This window comes from Monodelphis domestica, chromosome 3 (assembly GCF_027887165.1).
Source record: "Monodelphis domestica isolate mMonDom1 chromosome 3, mMonDom1.pri, whole genome shotgun sequence".
In the NCBI taxonomy this organism is placed as follows: domain Eukaryota; kingdom Metazoa; phylum Chordata; class Mammalia; order Didelphimorphia; family Didelphidae; genus Monodelphis; species Monodelphis domestica.
In genome coordinates, this window is record NC_077229.1 from 276,217,606 (window position 1) to 276,234,523 (window position 16,918).

Sequence of the window (16,918 nt, forward strand, 5' to 3'; positions counted from 1 at the left end):
TAGTCCTTCCTAAACACTGTGCACACCCAATTTTTAACATTTTATTATTGAGGAAATAAGGCAGGAGGAAGTTAGGTAACTTGCTTAGAGGTCCTACAGTATTTGAACTGACTCCAGTCCCAGCATTCTCTCCACTTGGAAACTCGGAGCTAAGAGAGGTAAAACTCCTCTTAGGTCTAAAGCAATCTACAAGCCGCGCCGCTGGGACCTCCCCGCCCACGTGTCTCCAGTGCCCCGGAAGCAGCTTCCACCTGGGTTAATAGTTCCGGATTTCCTGGCTATCCTTTCTTGAATCTGTTCGTATTCTTTCTTTGCTGGGTTCTCGTTGGGAACGCGCCCGTCAGCTGCCCATGGCCTTGGCAGAGACCGACTGTGGCCAGAGGCAGGTGAGGCCAGGTCCTGGCCGATCGTAGGATCGAGAGCCGGTTGGGGACTGTCGACTCCTCTCGGACGTCCTGTTCCTTTAAGTCTAAGTGACACCTGGGCTGTAACCTGAGTCCTACCTGGTCTCTGCTGCTAAAGGTCTGCCGACCCGGCAGAACTGTGCAGCCCTCCACCTCTGCTTTTTCCCTCTCTGAAACTCTGAAGAACCCAGCCCAATGGGACTGGACCCTTCACGAACGAGTTGTGCAAAGCCGCTTCACAGCTTTCTTCCCATAGTTTCCTCATATGGAAAATGGGCGTAAAATTTCTTCACACTCGCATGCTTCTACTCAAAGCGCACACACGCTGTTTGTGAAGCATTGTTAATGCATACTATTTCAATCCAATGAAAATGAGGGTAATGGAAATCTGTTAACAAAGTTGTGTCAGAATTTATGTCAGCTACCACAGGTAAATGATAGCTGTCAGGGAGAGAACCTTTTTAAAGAGCCTATCCTCAAAGAGCACTCATCTACTGCTTGCTTCTTAGTGGGGGCGAGGTGGGGTATAAAACTGGAAATAATCCTAAAACACACTTTTGAATGCAACTAAACTATGTATTTTTGTTTTATTGACAGGTTTTTGCCTAAAACCTGTTTTGGTTTTTAATTTGTTTCAGATTGATGAAATTGAAGCACTTTCATCTATATATGGCGATGAATGGTGTGTTATTGATGAAGCTACGAAAATATTTTGTATTAAGATTACTGATAATTTAGAAAAACCCAAATGGACACTCTGCTTACAGGTATTCTCCCCTCTCTTTCCTGTTAAATTGCTGTACTTACTCTATTATGACTGCTAGTATTCTTATGTTTCTAAAATTTTTTTCTTGCATGCATGCAAAAATTTTTTAATGTCAAATCTTGATTGTATGTGCATAATTAAATCTCAAATCATGAACCTTAAACAATAATTTCAACAGCTTTCTCTAATAGAATGAGAGAAGTTAGATGAATAATTTAACAGTATTTACTTTTGTATTGATCCCCATTATGTATCTAAAAGGATATTTAAAAATCTATGAGAATGTTAAATTCTTTATTAAACAACACATCTTATTTACAAACATGTATTTATCAAGATTTTTTCTGTCATATAATATTTGTCTCAATCATTTACATGTGTATAAATATTTACATAAATGTATAAGCATATAACATAAATATAGTATCTTATATAGAAATTTGGAACTGTTAACTCCACTACTCTTAAAAAAATTTTTTTTAAACTTGTATTTTCTTAGAATTAATGTTGTGTATTGGTTCCAAGGCAGAAGGGTAGAAAAGGGTAGGCAATGGGATTTAAGTGGCTTGCCCAGGGTCACACAGCTAGGAAGTATTTGAGGTCAGTTTTGAACCCAGGACCTCTTTCACATATCTGAACCTGGCTTTCAGTCCACTGAGCCATCTGTTGGCCCCTAACTATACAATTCTTTATACCCCATAGCATTAAAGTAGTTTCCTCAACTATTCCCATCCTTGAAGTTAAATCCAACAAACATCTAAGTGACCAAGAGGCAACCTGAACATTGTGCTGAAGTGTATGTAGAATATAAACAGGATTGCAAAACTTGCTAATATGAGGATGAGGGAGAAAACATAAATGCTACAGAGATCAGCAGTGAAAAAGAGCCTTGAAAGAAACTTGAAGGAACCCAAGAGTTGAGGGTGAGTTAGAAATGTACTCCAGTTATTAATTACTGCCTGGGCAGTTTAGAGTGAGAGAAGGGGAGTCAAGTGTGGTACCCCTGGAGCCAGGCTGGGGAGTGTTCAGTGACAGACTAAGTAGTGTGGTTTTGTATTGTATCCTGGAAATTATAGAGACTGGCATAGTCAGACTTGTGTTTTGATAAAATGGTTTTAGCAAATGTGTGAAAGTGAGGTTTATACACGGTAGAGACCAGAATCTAGGCGTCTAGCTAGGAAGCTGTTGTAGTAGTCCAGACAAAAGCTGATGTGGACATGAACTAGATTAGTGGCTGTCTGTGTTGACAGAAAAGAAGAACTTAAGAGATCTTCTGGATACTATGCTTTCCCACATTTTTCAAATGTCATTCTTTCAGGAAAGAAATTGTCTCCTTCTCTGAAACATTAAAAAAAAAATTCTTATTCAGCCTCCCACCCCCATATCTTATGTCATTTGTGCAACATTTTTTTTTAAATTTTATTTTCAGTATTGGTTATTGTTGTAAGAGAACATTAATATGTATAACCAAAACCCCCAAATAAAACCATAAATATACCGATGTGAAAGACGACTCCAACAGTACTTTCTCTGGATAACATTCTTAGTCATAAGTCCTTCGGGATTGTCTCAGATCATTGCATTGCTGAGAGTAGCCAAGTTTTCACAGACAATCATCATACTGCTATTACTGTATATAGTGTTCTCCCACTTCTACTTATTCCACACTGCATTAGTTCCTGCAGATCTTTCTAGCTTTTTTCAGCTTATTTTTTAATAGCACAATAGTATCCCATCACCAACAAGTACCACAATTTGTTCGTCTATTCCTCAGTTGATGGATATCCTCTCAGGTTTTAGTTCTTTGCCACTACAAAAAGAACTGCTATAAATAATTTTGTACAAGTAAGTCCTTCCCCCACCCCCCTTTTTTATTATCTCTTTGGGATACAGACTTAGTGGTATTGCCAGATCAAAGGGTATATAGCCACCCAGCTGCCCCTTAAGATTAAAGGGAAGAAAAAGAAAAACTGCTGATTCCAATTTAACTTAAGAAGAAAAGAGAAGAGAGAAGTTTTTTATACTCACTTGTTCTAGCAGCTGTGTCTTTAAGCCAAGTTAGCTGTTAAAAGGGACTAAGTGATGAGAAGGTAGAGTAAAAAGTCAAGAAAATTCAGAAGTTTATTGAGAGAATTCTTTAGACTCCCGTGTGGTCAGCCACAATGTGATATGGAAATCACTTTAAAAGACTGATATATATTAATTTAAGGTCGCCAAGGAATTCAGCTATGTAATTCCTAAATGAAAACTCAAGTCAGCAGTCAACCTTTTATGGAGTTTTTAATTACCAACAGTAGGAAGAAAGGTATGAGAGAGAGAGAGACAGAGACAGAGACAGAGACAGAGACAGAGAGAAAGGGGAGAGAAGGGAATAGGGCTTAAATACCCACTCTGCTTAGGCTGGGCCAAAGGCCCAAGGCCTTGGATAGCAGAGGCAAAGAAAAGAGATCAGTCTCTATCACTCACGTGACCAAAATGGAGACACAGTCTGAGGGCCTCCACTGCAAGCACCAGGCTCCAACAACCTCCTTTCCTCCACACAGGAAGTCCCCAGACTCCTCAGCTGTCCTTTACCTCACTTCCTGTGTCTCACCTGTGCCAATGGTGGCTCTAGCTTCACCCAGGACCGCCCAGAGGTCTGTCCCTTTTGCACATGTCTGTTGAAGGCCACATTCTCAAATAATTAAATCTTGAGCTTTGCTGCAGCCCTTCCTAAATCCTGTTACCTTGAGTAGGGTGGAGATTGTAGTTTCCAAGACCTGATTCTGTCATTCCAAGTATCTCTATTGTTATTGATCAGGAAATAGCCAAATCCCATCCTCTAAAGAATGGTTTGAACAGGGTTGAGTAGTTTTGAAATTCACACAGGTCAAAGGGTATATACAGTTTTATATCCCTTTCACATAGTTCTAAAATACCCTCCAGAATAATTGGGTCAATTCGCAACTCCACCAACAATGCTTTAGTGTCCTAATTTTGCCACATCCTCTCCAACATTTGCTACTTTACTGCCCTATTGTCTCATCTGATAGGTGTGAGGTGGTACAGTTAATGTTCTTTTAATTTGCATTTCTCTAATCAAGAGAAATTTAGAACATTTTTTTATGTGATTATTGATGGCTTTGATTTCTTTATCTGAAAATTGCTTGTTTTATTTATATCCTTTGACTATTTGTCAGTTGGGGAATGGCTTGTATTCCAAAACATCTTTTAAAAGAAATAACAGCATATCAATAGAATATAAACTCTTTGATGCCAAAGATTGCCTTCTTTTTGTATCTTTGGTATCTAGGAAAATGCTCTACTCAGTTATCACCTAATAAATATTTACTATGTTAACTAGTCAGATAAAATTCAGTTCAGAGGAGAAAAGGAGAGGAGGGAAGGGGAGAACTCTACCAACTTCACATATTATTGCATTTGATTCTCACAACAACCTTTCGAGGTAGGTGCTATTTTGATCCTCCCATTTATAGTTGAGGAAAATGAGACTGAGAAAAGTTCTAAAACTTCCAGAGTCATTCACACAGCTACAAAATATCTGATACTGGATTTGAATTCATGCCTTCCTTACTTGGGACCAGAGCTCTATCCACATCCATATACTCAGAGACATAATGATAAAGAGCAAATTTATAGGTTAATATCTGACAAAGAAATGAATTTATTTCTCAGAGTTAGCAATAAATGAATTTGACTAGTGCTTATATTTTGATGTCATTTTTTGAGTCTTGATCTTCATAAAAGTCAACACTTAAAATTGCTTTACAGGTGATTTTGCCTTCTGAATATCCAGATACAGCTCCACCTATTTATCAGCTGAAGTAAGCAATGCTTCTATTTTCATTTTCTAAATTATACTTAATTTGCTTTTTTTTGAAGACTATTTTCATGCATGGCATGTTTTTCAAGGGTTTGCATAGAAGATGATATTTAATAATAGATGACAAAATTACATAACCTTTATCAACTTATAAAGAGTTTGAATTAGGAAAATGAAATGAGATAAAAACATAGTCCAAAAATATAATAAAAATAGATTAAACATGCAAAATAGGTACAAGTTTATCCTTGGAAATGAAAAATGAAACCTTTTTTAACCAACCCTAAATAAGTGTTGGTTGTTGATTGGTTTTCAAAATAGTTTGGCTTTAACAAAAAGATCAGGTTTAGCTTGAAGCAGAGACTTTGAGGTGGCACTTGAAACAACTTTGAATTAAATTTTTATTTCCTCTTGGAAGAAAGACAGTAATCTAAAATTTGAGTTATCAAGGAAAGCTTGGAATGTATTGAGAGTGGCAGCCAAGAAAGGTAATGTTGGTTTACTCTGCATAAAATAGATAGAAAAGAGATCCATATCCTACTCTATTCTGCAGTGGCCTGACCACATATGGAGTATTATGTTCAGTTCTGGACTCCATGTTTTAGGATGGATATTGACAAGTTAGACCATATCTAGAGGAGGATTGACAGGATGCTGAAAGAATCGGAGACAATGCTTTATGGGGAAGGAATGGTGTACATTGAGCCTGAAGAAGAAAAGACTGAAAGGATATGATTGCTCTCTTGTATTATGTGAAAGGCTATGATGTGGAAGAAGTAGAATTTTTATGTTTAATTCCAAAGGTCAGAGGGTAAAGATGAAGAGTAAAGACAGATTTCAGCCATATTAAAAGAACTGCCTTTCTAGTGATTACTACTATTAAATGGAATAGGCTTCTCTGGAGGTTTTTAGGGCAAGCCTGGGGTAAAAGAGATTCTTGGTCAGGAATTTGTTGGACTAAATGGCCACCAATGCCCCTTCCAGTTATGATCATGTTATTCCATGATCTTGAGATCTTGTCATAGGCCACATGTAAATATACCTATTATATAAGATAAATACTTTTTGAAAGTAAAATGAAAAGCCTTTGACTAAATCGTTATTCTCTAAAAAATCTGAACACAATGTAATTCAATGATATTATATTTATCTAATTACAGTGCTCCTTGGCTTAAAGGACAAGATCGTGTGGAATTAGCAAACAGCCTTGAGGAAATATATGTGTAAGCAAGACATCGTTTTTTGTGTTTTTTTTTGTTTGTTTGTTTTAAGAATTTCCCATTAATGCTTATATGAGGAACATTCTATTATGAATTATTCTCTATAATGGTAAAATTGTTGTAAAACTACTTTTCCAGTACTACTTAAAATTTATAAGAACATGATATAGCTGGTGAATATCAATGCAGTTATATTTTCTTTAATTTTGGTATTTTTGTGGATTAGATAAAAATTAGTAGCACTGAAACATAGTAATGATGTATAATAAATATATAAGAATAATTAGGTTTAGTATCTTGAAAATAATAGGCAGTTGGAGCAGCTATGTGGTTCAGTAGATAGAGAGCCAGGTCTGAAGGCAGAAGGACCTGAGTTCAAATTTGGATTTACTTCCCAGCTGTGTGACATTAGGCAGTGACTTAACACCAGTTACCTTACCCTTAACGCCCTCCTGGCTTAGACTCCACACTTAGTATCAATTCTAAGACAGAATGTAAAGGTTTTAAAAAAGAAAGAAAATAATAATTTCTTAATAAACAAACATTTATTAATATGATAAAATGAAAAATAATTTTCCTTTTAATACTTTTATATTGGGCCACTAGTTTAAAGTTCTGTCATTGTTCCAGTACTGTTGAAATCAAATTAGCAATGTGCTAAATAACACTACTTGTATATTGACAAAAAGAGAAGACTAGGAGAGAGCTTCAGGTTCTGAATTCCAATTATTTAAAGGTCTATAAGCTTAGATAATCATTGGATTCATCTTTATCTCCATACACCCAGATATTAATATGTTAACACTCATGCATTTGTACTTATTTTTGGTGTATGATTATTAGATCCAACTGGGGATATCAGTCCTGGTGATGTCAGGGAGAAACAGGAGAATACGGCAGCTTCTGCAAAAAAACAACAACCCTATAAAGAATATAACAGAATGTTAGAGTTAAGAGAGACTATAGGTACCATTAAGTACTTTTATTGTTTTTGCTGTTGTTCAGTCATTTTTAGTTGTATTTTATGTTTTGTGACCCCATTTGGGGTTTCATTGGCAAAGATGCTGGAGTGATTTGTCATTTTTTCTCCATTTTTCCTTCATCAGGTATAAGCTTTTCATTTTATAAATGAGAAAACTGAGGCCCAGGTAGTTAAAATGACCTCTCCTGAATGTCAGCTGTGATCTAAATTTTATTTCAATGAAATCTTTTAAAAAATTCTTTTAAAAAAATTCTTGCTATCTATCCTAGAATCAACACTTAATTAGCTGTTCAAAGATAGAAGAGCGGTAAAGGCTAAGCAACTTAGGTTAAGTGACTTGTCCAGGGTCTCACAACTAGGACTAAGGCCAGATTTGAACATAGGCCCTTCTGTCTCTAGGCCTGTTTCTGTATCCATTGAGTCATTTCGCTGTCCCTTCAATGAAATAAACAACAAAAGTTTCACTGGCTATTTATTGTACAAAAGTCTACAAAAAGGCAACACTTAATTCCTGTTTGTGTAAAGATTCTTCTGAGTAAAGTTGTATTTTATGAAATCTTTAGCTCTTTCCTAGAAATTAATACCATCCATTTCAAAAACTGTTTTCCTTGCCAGGAAAAACAGAAGTATAAGAATTGATAAGTTTTTTTGCTTTTCTGTTGTTTGCTATTTTTTTCCCCATCCACTACAAACAGGAGTCCAAACAAATTATTTTCATTACCTTTAGGATTAATATATAGCCTCAGCTCATTCTGTTTTTAGTGCCTCTGACAACATTCTTAAAAAAAGGATGCTATTTTTTTTTGTATTTGTCCTTAATTATCTGCCCTTGCCTTCATTGTTTTATACCTCTAAAAAATATGAGTTGGTAAATGTATATCACTTTGATGTCTTTGGATAACTGCCTTTTCTTCATCATTGTAATTGTTTTTGTTTTCATCTTTAGAATTTCATTGATGAAAGCTTTTTATGCCTTTTGCATTGTTTAATCCTTTAGAGAGATTCTCAACCTCTCAATTTGTAGCAATGAGAAGACATAATGCATATCAGGTATTTACATTCTGAATCATAACTGTAGCAAAATTACAGTTTTGAAGTAGCCACCAAAATAATTTTTTGGTTTGGGGTCACTGCAACATGAGGAACTGTATTGCGGGGTCATGGCATTAGAAAGGTTGAGAACCACTGCTCTAGAGTTTTAGCAACAAGATTTTTTTTTTTTTAACACTTACCTTTCATCTTGGAATCAATGCTATGTATTGGTTCTAAGGCAGAAGAGTTGTAAGGGCTAGGCAATGGGGGTTAAGTGACTTGTCCAGAATCACACAGCTAGGAAGTGTCTAAGGTCAGATTTGAACCCTGGACCTCCTGTCTCTGGACCTGACTCTCAATCCATTGAGTCACCTAGATGCCCCCTTAGAAACAAGATCTTCTTTCTTCTTTATCTAAACTTTAAAAAAAGATCTCCTCTTCTAATATATAACATGTCTGTTAGATACCTCAGCTTTTTTCCTTTCCTCTTTTACATTCTAAGATGGAGTGGTGGCTCAGTCCTACTTTTCTTATCATTTCTGATTCAACAATCAGTTCTTCAAAATCAGGTCTAGTAATGTACTTCATTTTGTCACTTAACTTTGAAAAGTGAAATTATCAGTAAAGTAAGTCAAGAGTAAATCAACCGTTATGCTTTTGGCAGAATAAGAGCTCCAATTGGATAGTTGAAGTCTCTTCTTACTATCCATTCATGCCTTGTTATCTGCTTCCTGAACTCACTTATTTCTTCCTTCTGTCTGTGGGAAGGGGATGGGGTTTGAATGAATCACATGACCTTTGAGTGAGTACTTCAGAGATCATTTTATTTCAACCATGAACAACTTACATTCTTTATTTGAAAACTTGGGGTGAAGGGGCACCCACTGTAGCCAGATGTGTCACTTTTAGATAGATCTGTTATAGGTTTTCCCTCCATCAAGGCTAAAATTTACCTCTACCCTCTGGAGCCAAGCTGCACAAGTATAATTTGTACTCCATGTGGCAACCCTTCAGGTAACTGAGCAGAAGCTATATAGTTTTTCTCGAGTTTTCTCTTCTCTAGACTAAATGTCTCTAGGCCCTTAACTGCTCTTCATATGACACAATCTCAGGGTTTTTCACTCTCCAGGTTACCTTGCTTGGGATATTCTTCAATTTATTAATATCTTTTCTAAATGTAGCACCCACAGCTGTATATAATGTGATGTGCTCTGTGGTAGAGTACAATGAATGTGTTACTTCTTTATTTCTGGGTACTATGCCTCTCAATTCAGTCTAACATGGTGTTAGTTTTTTTTTTAGTTACCATACATACTATTGATTCATTGTGAGTCTGCTATAGTCGTCACATATTTGACAGATAAATTGCTATCTAATTAAGCCTTTCCTAACTTGCCATTGTGAAAATAATTGTTTGAATTTAGGTATAGCAGTTGATATCTATCCCTATTAAATTTCAGCTTATTAGCTTCAGTCTGAGATTCTGGCCTCCCAGGCTCTTTTTGTAACCTGCATTTCTCATTCATTGTGCCAGCATTGTGAAATCTGAAAAATTTTAAGTGTGCTTTCTATTTTTTTATCCATGTCATTTAAAAGATCTCTAGAGGGGCAGCTGGGTAGTCCAGTGGATTGAGAGCCAGGCCTAGAGACGGGAGGTCCTAGGTTCAAATCTGGCCTCAGACACATCCCAGCTGTATGACCCTGAGCAAGTCACTTAACCCCCATTGCCTAGCCCTTACCACTCTTCTGCCTTGGAACCAATATACAGTATTGATTCCAAGATGGAAGGTAAGGGTTTAAAAAAAAAAAAAAGATCTCTAGAATGCTCCAGTGGAGTCTTCTTTCTAAGTTGACATCAGATTGTTAATAACTACTGTTCTGGTCTGACAATTAAATGGGGTTTGAATCCACTGAACTTTATTATTGCCTCGACCAGTGGTGTCACAATAAAAAAGAAACAGGGGCCACTAAAGGTAAGGATCCTTGCAGGCAGCTTATTGACTAAGAAAACCACCTTAACTTGATGAGCTATGCTATTATATTTTTATTTATTTTGTTAAATATTTTCCACTTACATTTTAATTTGGTTCTGTATCCCTGCCTGCAACAATTTTTTTTTGACACTTCTGGTCCTAACCTATATATCTCTTCATCATTAGCCCAAAAGATTTTGTTAAATGCTTTGCTAAAATCTAGATAATTGTTTTCTACAAAATTTCTATGATCTAGTAACCTTGTTATCCTGAACCTTCAGATGTCATTATACCAACTCTGTTCTCTATCCTCCCTGACTTGCTTCCTTATTCTCATTTACCTTAACCCATTCTTTCCTTCTTACCCCCCCCTCCCCCCAGCTCCCTCACTCCACCCTAATGTTGAACCAACCACTTGTGCTGTGTTCTATGGAATATGTGCTTTGTAAGTAACAAACTTGCTTTCATCTTAGATCTCCTTCGCCATTCCTTTCATTTTCTGGTTCTCACTGAAATTTGACCCCTTCCTCCTACATCTCTCCTCCCTCTCCCCCTTAACCCCTCAGCTCCTTTACTTCCCACTTCCTTGGCTTGCTCATTTCCCGTCACAGGCACACACAGAGATGGTCATACTTTTGATCTTGTCATCATCCACAGATGTGCCACTTCCATGTTTATGAACTCTGAAGTTTCCTTATCTGATCATAATTCCATTATCCCTCTTCCTCTGTGACCCCAAATCCTGATTTTTATCCTCATTGTAACTTTGAATTTATGAAAACCATATTTCCCAGGACTTCACCTCTGTATTTGATACACTCTCCTTTATTCCTCATCTTAACCCCTGGGTAAACCTGTTGAACTTCTACATCATCGTCTTTGGAATCCCTTGTTCCTTTATCCAGTTTTGGAGTGTTTGTCCTAGTAACCCTTAGCCTTAGATTACCCTTACCATCCATTGCTCTTGCTTTTTATTCATATACTGTTCAATTGTAGCTGGAGAAAATCCTAAAACTGAGGTGACTGGATCCCACTACAAATTTGTGTTACATAATTTCATCTAGGCCCTCATTGCAGCAAAGCAATCCTTTTACACCTCTCTAATTGACTTGCTATCCTACTCATCACAGTAGCTTTTCCATATCTTTTTATTCTTCTTCAAACTTCTCAAGACTTTCCTGTCTATCACCTTCTCAGCTGAGAACCTTGCTTTACATTTACTGAAAAAATCAAGGTAATTCTTTGAGATTAACTCCTTCCTTCCTCCTCAGCTCACATCTCACAGATGCCTTCTGTCTTTACTTGTCTCACATAAGAAGGTTTCCTTTCTCCTTACTATGATAGAGACATCTTTTTTTTTATTGCTTAAAAAAGAATTATACTTTATTTAACATTTATTTTTAGAATTTTGGCTTCCCAATTCTCTCCCTCTCCAGTCCCTCCCCCAGCCATCGTGAAGGGAAGCAATATGAGATCGATTATGCATGAGAAGTCATGGAAAACATCTCTATTTCAGCCATGTGACAAAAAATAAATTGAACACAGGTGTAAAAAAATGGTTTATGAACTCGAGAATTCATCAGTTCTCCAGATATTCTTTATGAGTCCTTTGGAATTGTCCTAGATGGCGATATTGAGTAGAGTAGCTAAGTCTTTCACACTTGATCACTGTTACAAGATGGCTGTGACTGTGTACAATGTTCTTCTGGTTCACTTTGCACCTGTTTTCAGGTTTTTGTGAAAGCATCCTGCTCACAAGTGTTCCATCACAATCATATGCCACAACATGTTCAGCCATTCTCCAACTGATGAGCATCCCCTCAATTTCCAATTCTTTGCCATCACAAAAGAGTTGATATATGTGTAATATATATGGCCTTTTCCCCCTTTTGTTTTAAAAAAATACTGTGTATCTAAGGCAGAAGAGCAGTAAGGGCTGGGCGATGGGGATTAAGTGACTTGCAGTTAGAAAGTGTCTAAGGTCAGATTTGAACCCAGGACCTCTCATCTTCAGGCCTGGGCTCTCCATCCACTGAGCCACCCAACTGCCTCCATATAAGTCCTTTTCTATAGATTCTTATTCTAAAAGGCTCTTTTGGAGGCTATCAATGTTCCCACTGACTGAGCCAGAACTTTAACTTCAAAGAACCAGCAACTCTTTTAACAAGTCTTTACTTCCCTGGGTATTCTTTGGCAAGTTACTTCTTCTCCCTGAGCATATGATAGAGACATCTTAAAGCATAAGTGATCCCTTTCTGTCCTATCTTCTCTAGCAGATTGCCCCCTATATCATCCCAACCCTCATTTATCTTCAATATCTCCCTGTCTATTGGATACTTTCCTTCTGTCTACAAACATGACCATATCTCCTCCATCCTTAAAAAAACCCTTCATTTTATCCTTCTATCCCTGCTAGCTCTCATTGTCTAGATTTCTTCCATTTTGTGTCTAAACTCCTTGAGAAATCTACCTGTAATAGGGGCATCCACCAACTTTCCTCACTTTCTTCTTAACTCTCTTAGGTCTTCTCCCCTAATCATTCCAGTGAAACTACTTTCTCCAAAGTTACCAATGACCTTCAATATCCAAATCAAATGGCCTTTTTATTATTTGGTGGGTTGCTAATTTGGCAGTTCTATAAAGGATGAAGGTGAGGTCATAAGCAATAAACAAGGTACAATTTTAATCCCAAGAGGTTCTCTCACATTGCTCATGTCATTGCTCATGATTAATGTATGGTACAATTATAATACTGTAATGATTTACAATTATAGCATAACATAATAATTCATAATGTCCTTTTTTTGGATTCATTAGGCTCATATAAAATATTTCTGAAACTTTCTAGAGCTTTTCTTTTTAGCTTAATATGTTCCCAAGCAAATATCCAGTGGTTACAGGTAGTTGTTTCAGCAAATACTTAACTAGTTGTGGAGTATTGGTATCAAAAATGGAAATGTTATGCCATTGAAAATCCACATGGGAGAGCCTACTCTCCACCTTATGGCTCTCAGATCATTATTAGGTTTCACATGAAGCTCTGAAGATTATCTGGGTTCTGTTTAACAGTTACAGTAATAAAAAGTATAATTAACACTAACAAATATGAAATTGCCACAAATCATATTAAGTTCAAGATTTCTGTCTCTCTTGGGATGCTTTTCACTATGTTAAGTTTCAGAAGAAAATGTCTAGAGTAGCATTGACAATAGAAGAAAAGGTGACATCCATACTCAGTCTTGAAAGGATGACCTGGCATTAAGTGCTTGCATGCCTTAAATAGAGAATAGTAGTGCTGTTGCCTTTATGGTAACAGGTTGTTCAGTGCTCCCAGAGTGAGAGCTTTTTTTTGTTGTAGTATAGTGGAACTCTTCTTCCAATTGAAAAGAGAAGGGGATTCATCCTATGTTCTTAATGTTTTTGGGCAGTCCCCCTTGGATGTAGCAGGTATCACTGCTCTGGTTCCCAGGTGTGTTTTAAAAAAAATCACAAAAACCTCTGCTTACATAGAAACTTCTTTAAACACACAGTCTCTCTAATATCTCTTACATTTTTTTCCAAAAACCGATCTATGCCTCAAATTTTATCTTCCTTCAGTTGTTGAGGATTGCAATGTTTGTGAGATAAGACATAAAAATCACTAAAAGTGTCTTAAACTCTCTGATTCTGGACTCAAAGGTAGGGTAGTGTGTGGGAGAGATTGTTTCTAGAGGATGGTAGAATAACAATAGGGATAGAAATAGAGTAAAATCCTTGCTACAACCACAAGAGTTAGGCATTACCTGCTACCTAAGTGGAACCTCAGAATCTAGACACCAAATGATCCTTTGATCAAAAGCTGATAAGCCTGGTGTAGAAATGGGGATGGTGAGCTCAGGTGGGGCATTCATTCCTCCATTTTTTTTTTTAAATTTGAGAGACTAGTTGGGTAGGGAAATGAGAACTGGCCTCTTAGGAAGATATGGGTTCAAGTTCTGATTCTGACACTGATTAGATGGTCCAGAGTAAGTCTCTTACCCATGCAGTGCCGGGGCAACTTTCTGAAACTATAAATTGCCTAGAAGTTGTCAGTCTGCATTGGTAGAGGTATTTTTCCACTTGGAACACCCTACAATTTAGCCAACTTCCAATTTTAGTTAAAATAAAGTAAAACAAACAATCTCACTAAACCCTTCAGAAATACATTGTTAAAGGCAGCTAAGTTGCCCAGTGAATAGAGATCCAGGCTTAGAGATGGGAGATCCTGGCTTCAAATCTGACCATACATATTTCCTAGCTATGATTCTGGGCAGACCAGTTAACCCTAATTGCCTAGCACTTAACTGTCCTGCCTTGGAACCAATACTGAGTTTTGATTCTAAGGCAGAAGGTAAGGGGTTTAAAAAAAAAAGAGGAAGAACTACATTGTTAACAGTGGGGGAAACTAAATTCCCCAGGCTGGAAATAATTATGTTTTCAAAACTGGAAATGTTGGAACTGACTTTAGTTTTGTGCTAAGCCTTTTTCCTACATCTTGATTCTAAATTTAAAAAGGACTTTTTTTTATAACAATATTTTGAAATTTTGAAAATAACAATAATTTTATAATAGTATTCTGATTTCTGTCAGTGGACATTTTTGAAATCATTTTTTTTCCATTGGGATTACATTCCAAATCATAGCATTAAGACTAGTTTTCTAGGTCATGCAGTCAGGTACAATACTTAGTGCATACTCAGTTGTTCAGAGGAAGAATACCTGGACATGTACTTTGCATTCATTCTAAAATCAAATCTGGGAATCATTTAGCTTTGGTGACAATGGATTTTCATGGCAGATTGTTCTCAGCAATCTATATTCTTATAGGTTTGTCTTAAAGAACAAAACAAAACAGTAGTATAATATACATATCATTGTTCATCCAGCAAAATGAGAATTATCTTGGTCAATTCACATAAAGGCATTAGTTTAACTTCTTATAACAAGTTATGAAAACTACAGTTCTGTTCTGGGAAATTGTGGATATATGTCAGGGATGAAATAGAGTCAGTTTTGTACTTGAGAGAATGTCTGCACTCAACCATCTCCAAATTGGGGTTTTGGGAGACAAAAGAAGTGTTTTTTCAGTAAGGGTCACTGAGAATTTCTTAGAAAACTTAATTAGAGCAAATTTAATGCCAAGAAGAAGGGATTACTGAACAAACATTTCCTAGAGCACTAGTTCTCTGAGGGTGTGCTGAGTTTCAGTAGATGTGTCATAACAGCCCAGCTTCTACCCATAGAAGGGACAATTTGTTATTTGTCTTTAGTTACTTAGCATCTGGAAGGTCAAAGAGCCTCAAAGCTTCCTCCTCCACTGAGAGTGTTGGGGAAATAAAGAAGAGGAAGAGGTAAAAGGACCCTCATGGAACCTTGGATGATGAATTTGGATGTCTTACTACCTGGGAACCATTTTTTGTTGCCAACTTAAATCTTTCAGTGTGTCATGATTCCTTAAGGCAAAGAATATTCTGTGAAAACTTCTATCTTTGCTCTCTTTACATATCTAAACTATTTTTTAGGTGAGTGGATAAGCTGCAGATAACTCATGCTATTAAAAATATGATTTTATGGATGTTTTGTTTCTTACGTTATAGATATTCCTACATTTGCTTCCTTGTGTCTCAGAAAGCCAGCTCATATAAAAAAAAATTCATTTTTTTAAACCCTTACTTTCCATCTTAGAATCAATACTGTATATTGGTTTCAAAGCAGAAGAGTGGTTAAGGGTAGACAATCAGGGTTAAATGATTTGCCCAGGGTCACACAGCTAGGAAGTGTTTGAGGCCAGGTTTGAACCTATGATCTCCCATCTCTAGGTAAGGCTCTCAGTTCCACTGAGCCACCCAACTGACCCCCCAAAATAACTTTTTTTAAAAGGAAAAAGGTCAATACAACTCATTGATGCATTGAAAAAGTCCCCAAATATATAACTGTACAATATATAACTGGGCATATTTTCTTGACTTAGTTTACTTCACCCAATTGCAGAAGTTCATTTTCCATAATTCTCCGTATTCAACACATTGATCATTTCTTACAGCACAGTAATAATACAATTATATTTCTGTGTTTTAAATTTTTTTTGTGGTTGAGACTGAAATATATCAATTAGGTGATTGCCAGGGATTTAATTTCTAAATCCCAGAATGAATTACTAAAGTAAATGGAATTTATGGTAGTTTATTTATAATAGAAGGAAGATATTAAGGAATGAGAGAGAGAGAGAAGAAACTCTGACTTCCTCTGAGCCAGGTAGAAATTCTAAGGCCCTAATCAGGGAAAAGAGTCTCAAGACGATGGGGCCTTTTTCAGAGGTTTAGACCTCCAAGAAAGGCAGGGTCACTAAGTCAATCTTTCACTCACCAACGTTACTGTCTAAAAGGAAAAGCAGTCTGAGCTCTCCTGCATGAGTTCCTCCAGGGGTCCAGTTCCACAGTCTCTCCTCTGAGTCAGAGAGCTCTTTGATATCTTCAAATCGAATCAAATATATATTCTTCTGGCCTCTGATCCTCTTTTTAAAGATCTTTTTCTCTTGTGTCACCTCCCCTAAATTTCATGTCTACCAGTCACAGCAGACACTTTTCTCCAGGACTGCCCTCTCTTTAGTTCACACCTTCTTTGGTTAGATTATATCTTTTTGGGTTACTTAACACCTTTTTTGGTTAGTTCACCTTTTGTAGTTACTTAACACCTTTTT

At 36.8% G+C, this 16,918-nt stretch overlaps 1 protein-coding gene across 2 annotated transcripts in view; it reads left to right on the forward strand.

Moving 5' to 3' along the window:
• The first annotated feature begins 239 nt into the window (after window positions 1–239).
• The window catches only part of IMPACT (impact RWD domain protein), a 36,775-nt gene continuing 20,096 nt past the window's right edge, over window positions 240–16,918 (forward strand). For both annotated transcript variants that reach the window (XM_007487592.3, XM_056823811.1), the window contains exons 1-4: window positions 240–386; window positions 1,043–1,171; window positions 4,942–4,994; window positions 6,154–6,216. In XM_007487592.3, the coding sequence (XP_007487654.1) occupies window positions 351–386; window positions 1,043–1,171; window positions 4,942–4,994; window positions 6,154–6,216 (281 nt within the window). In that variant the 5' untranslated portion in view covers window positions 240–350. The remainder of the gene's footprint in view (window positions 387–1,042; window positions 1,172–4,941; window positions 4,995–6,153; window positions 6,217–16,918) is intronic.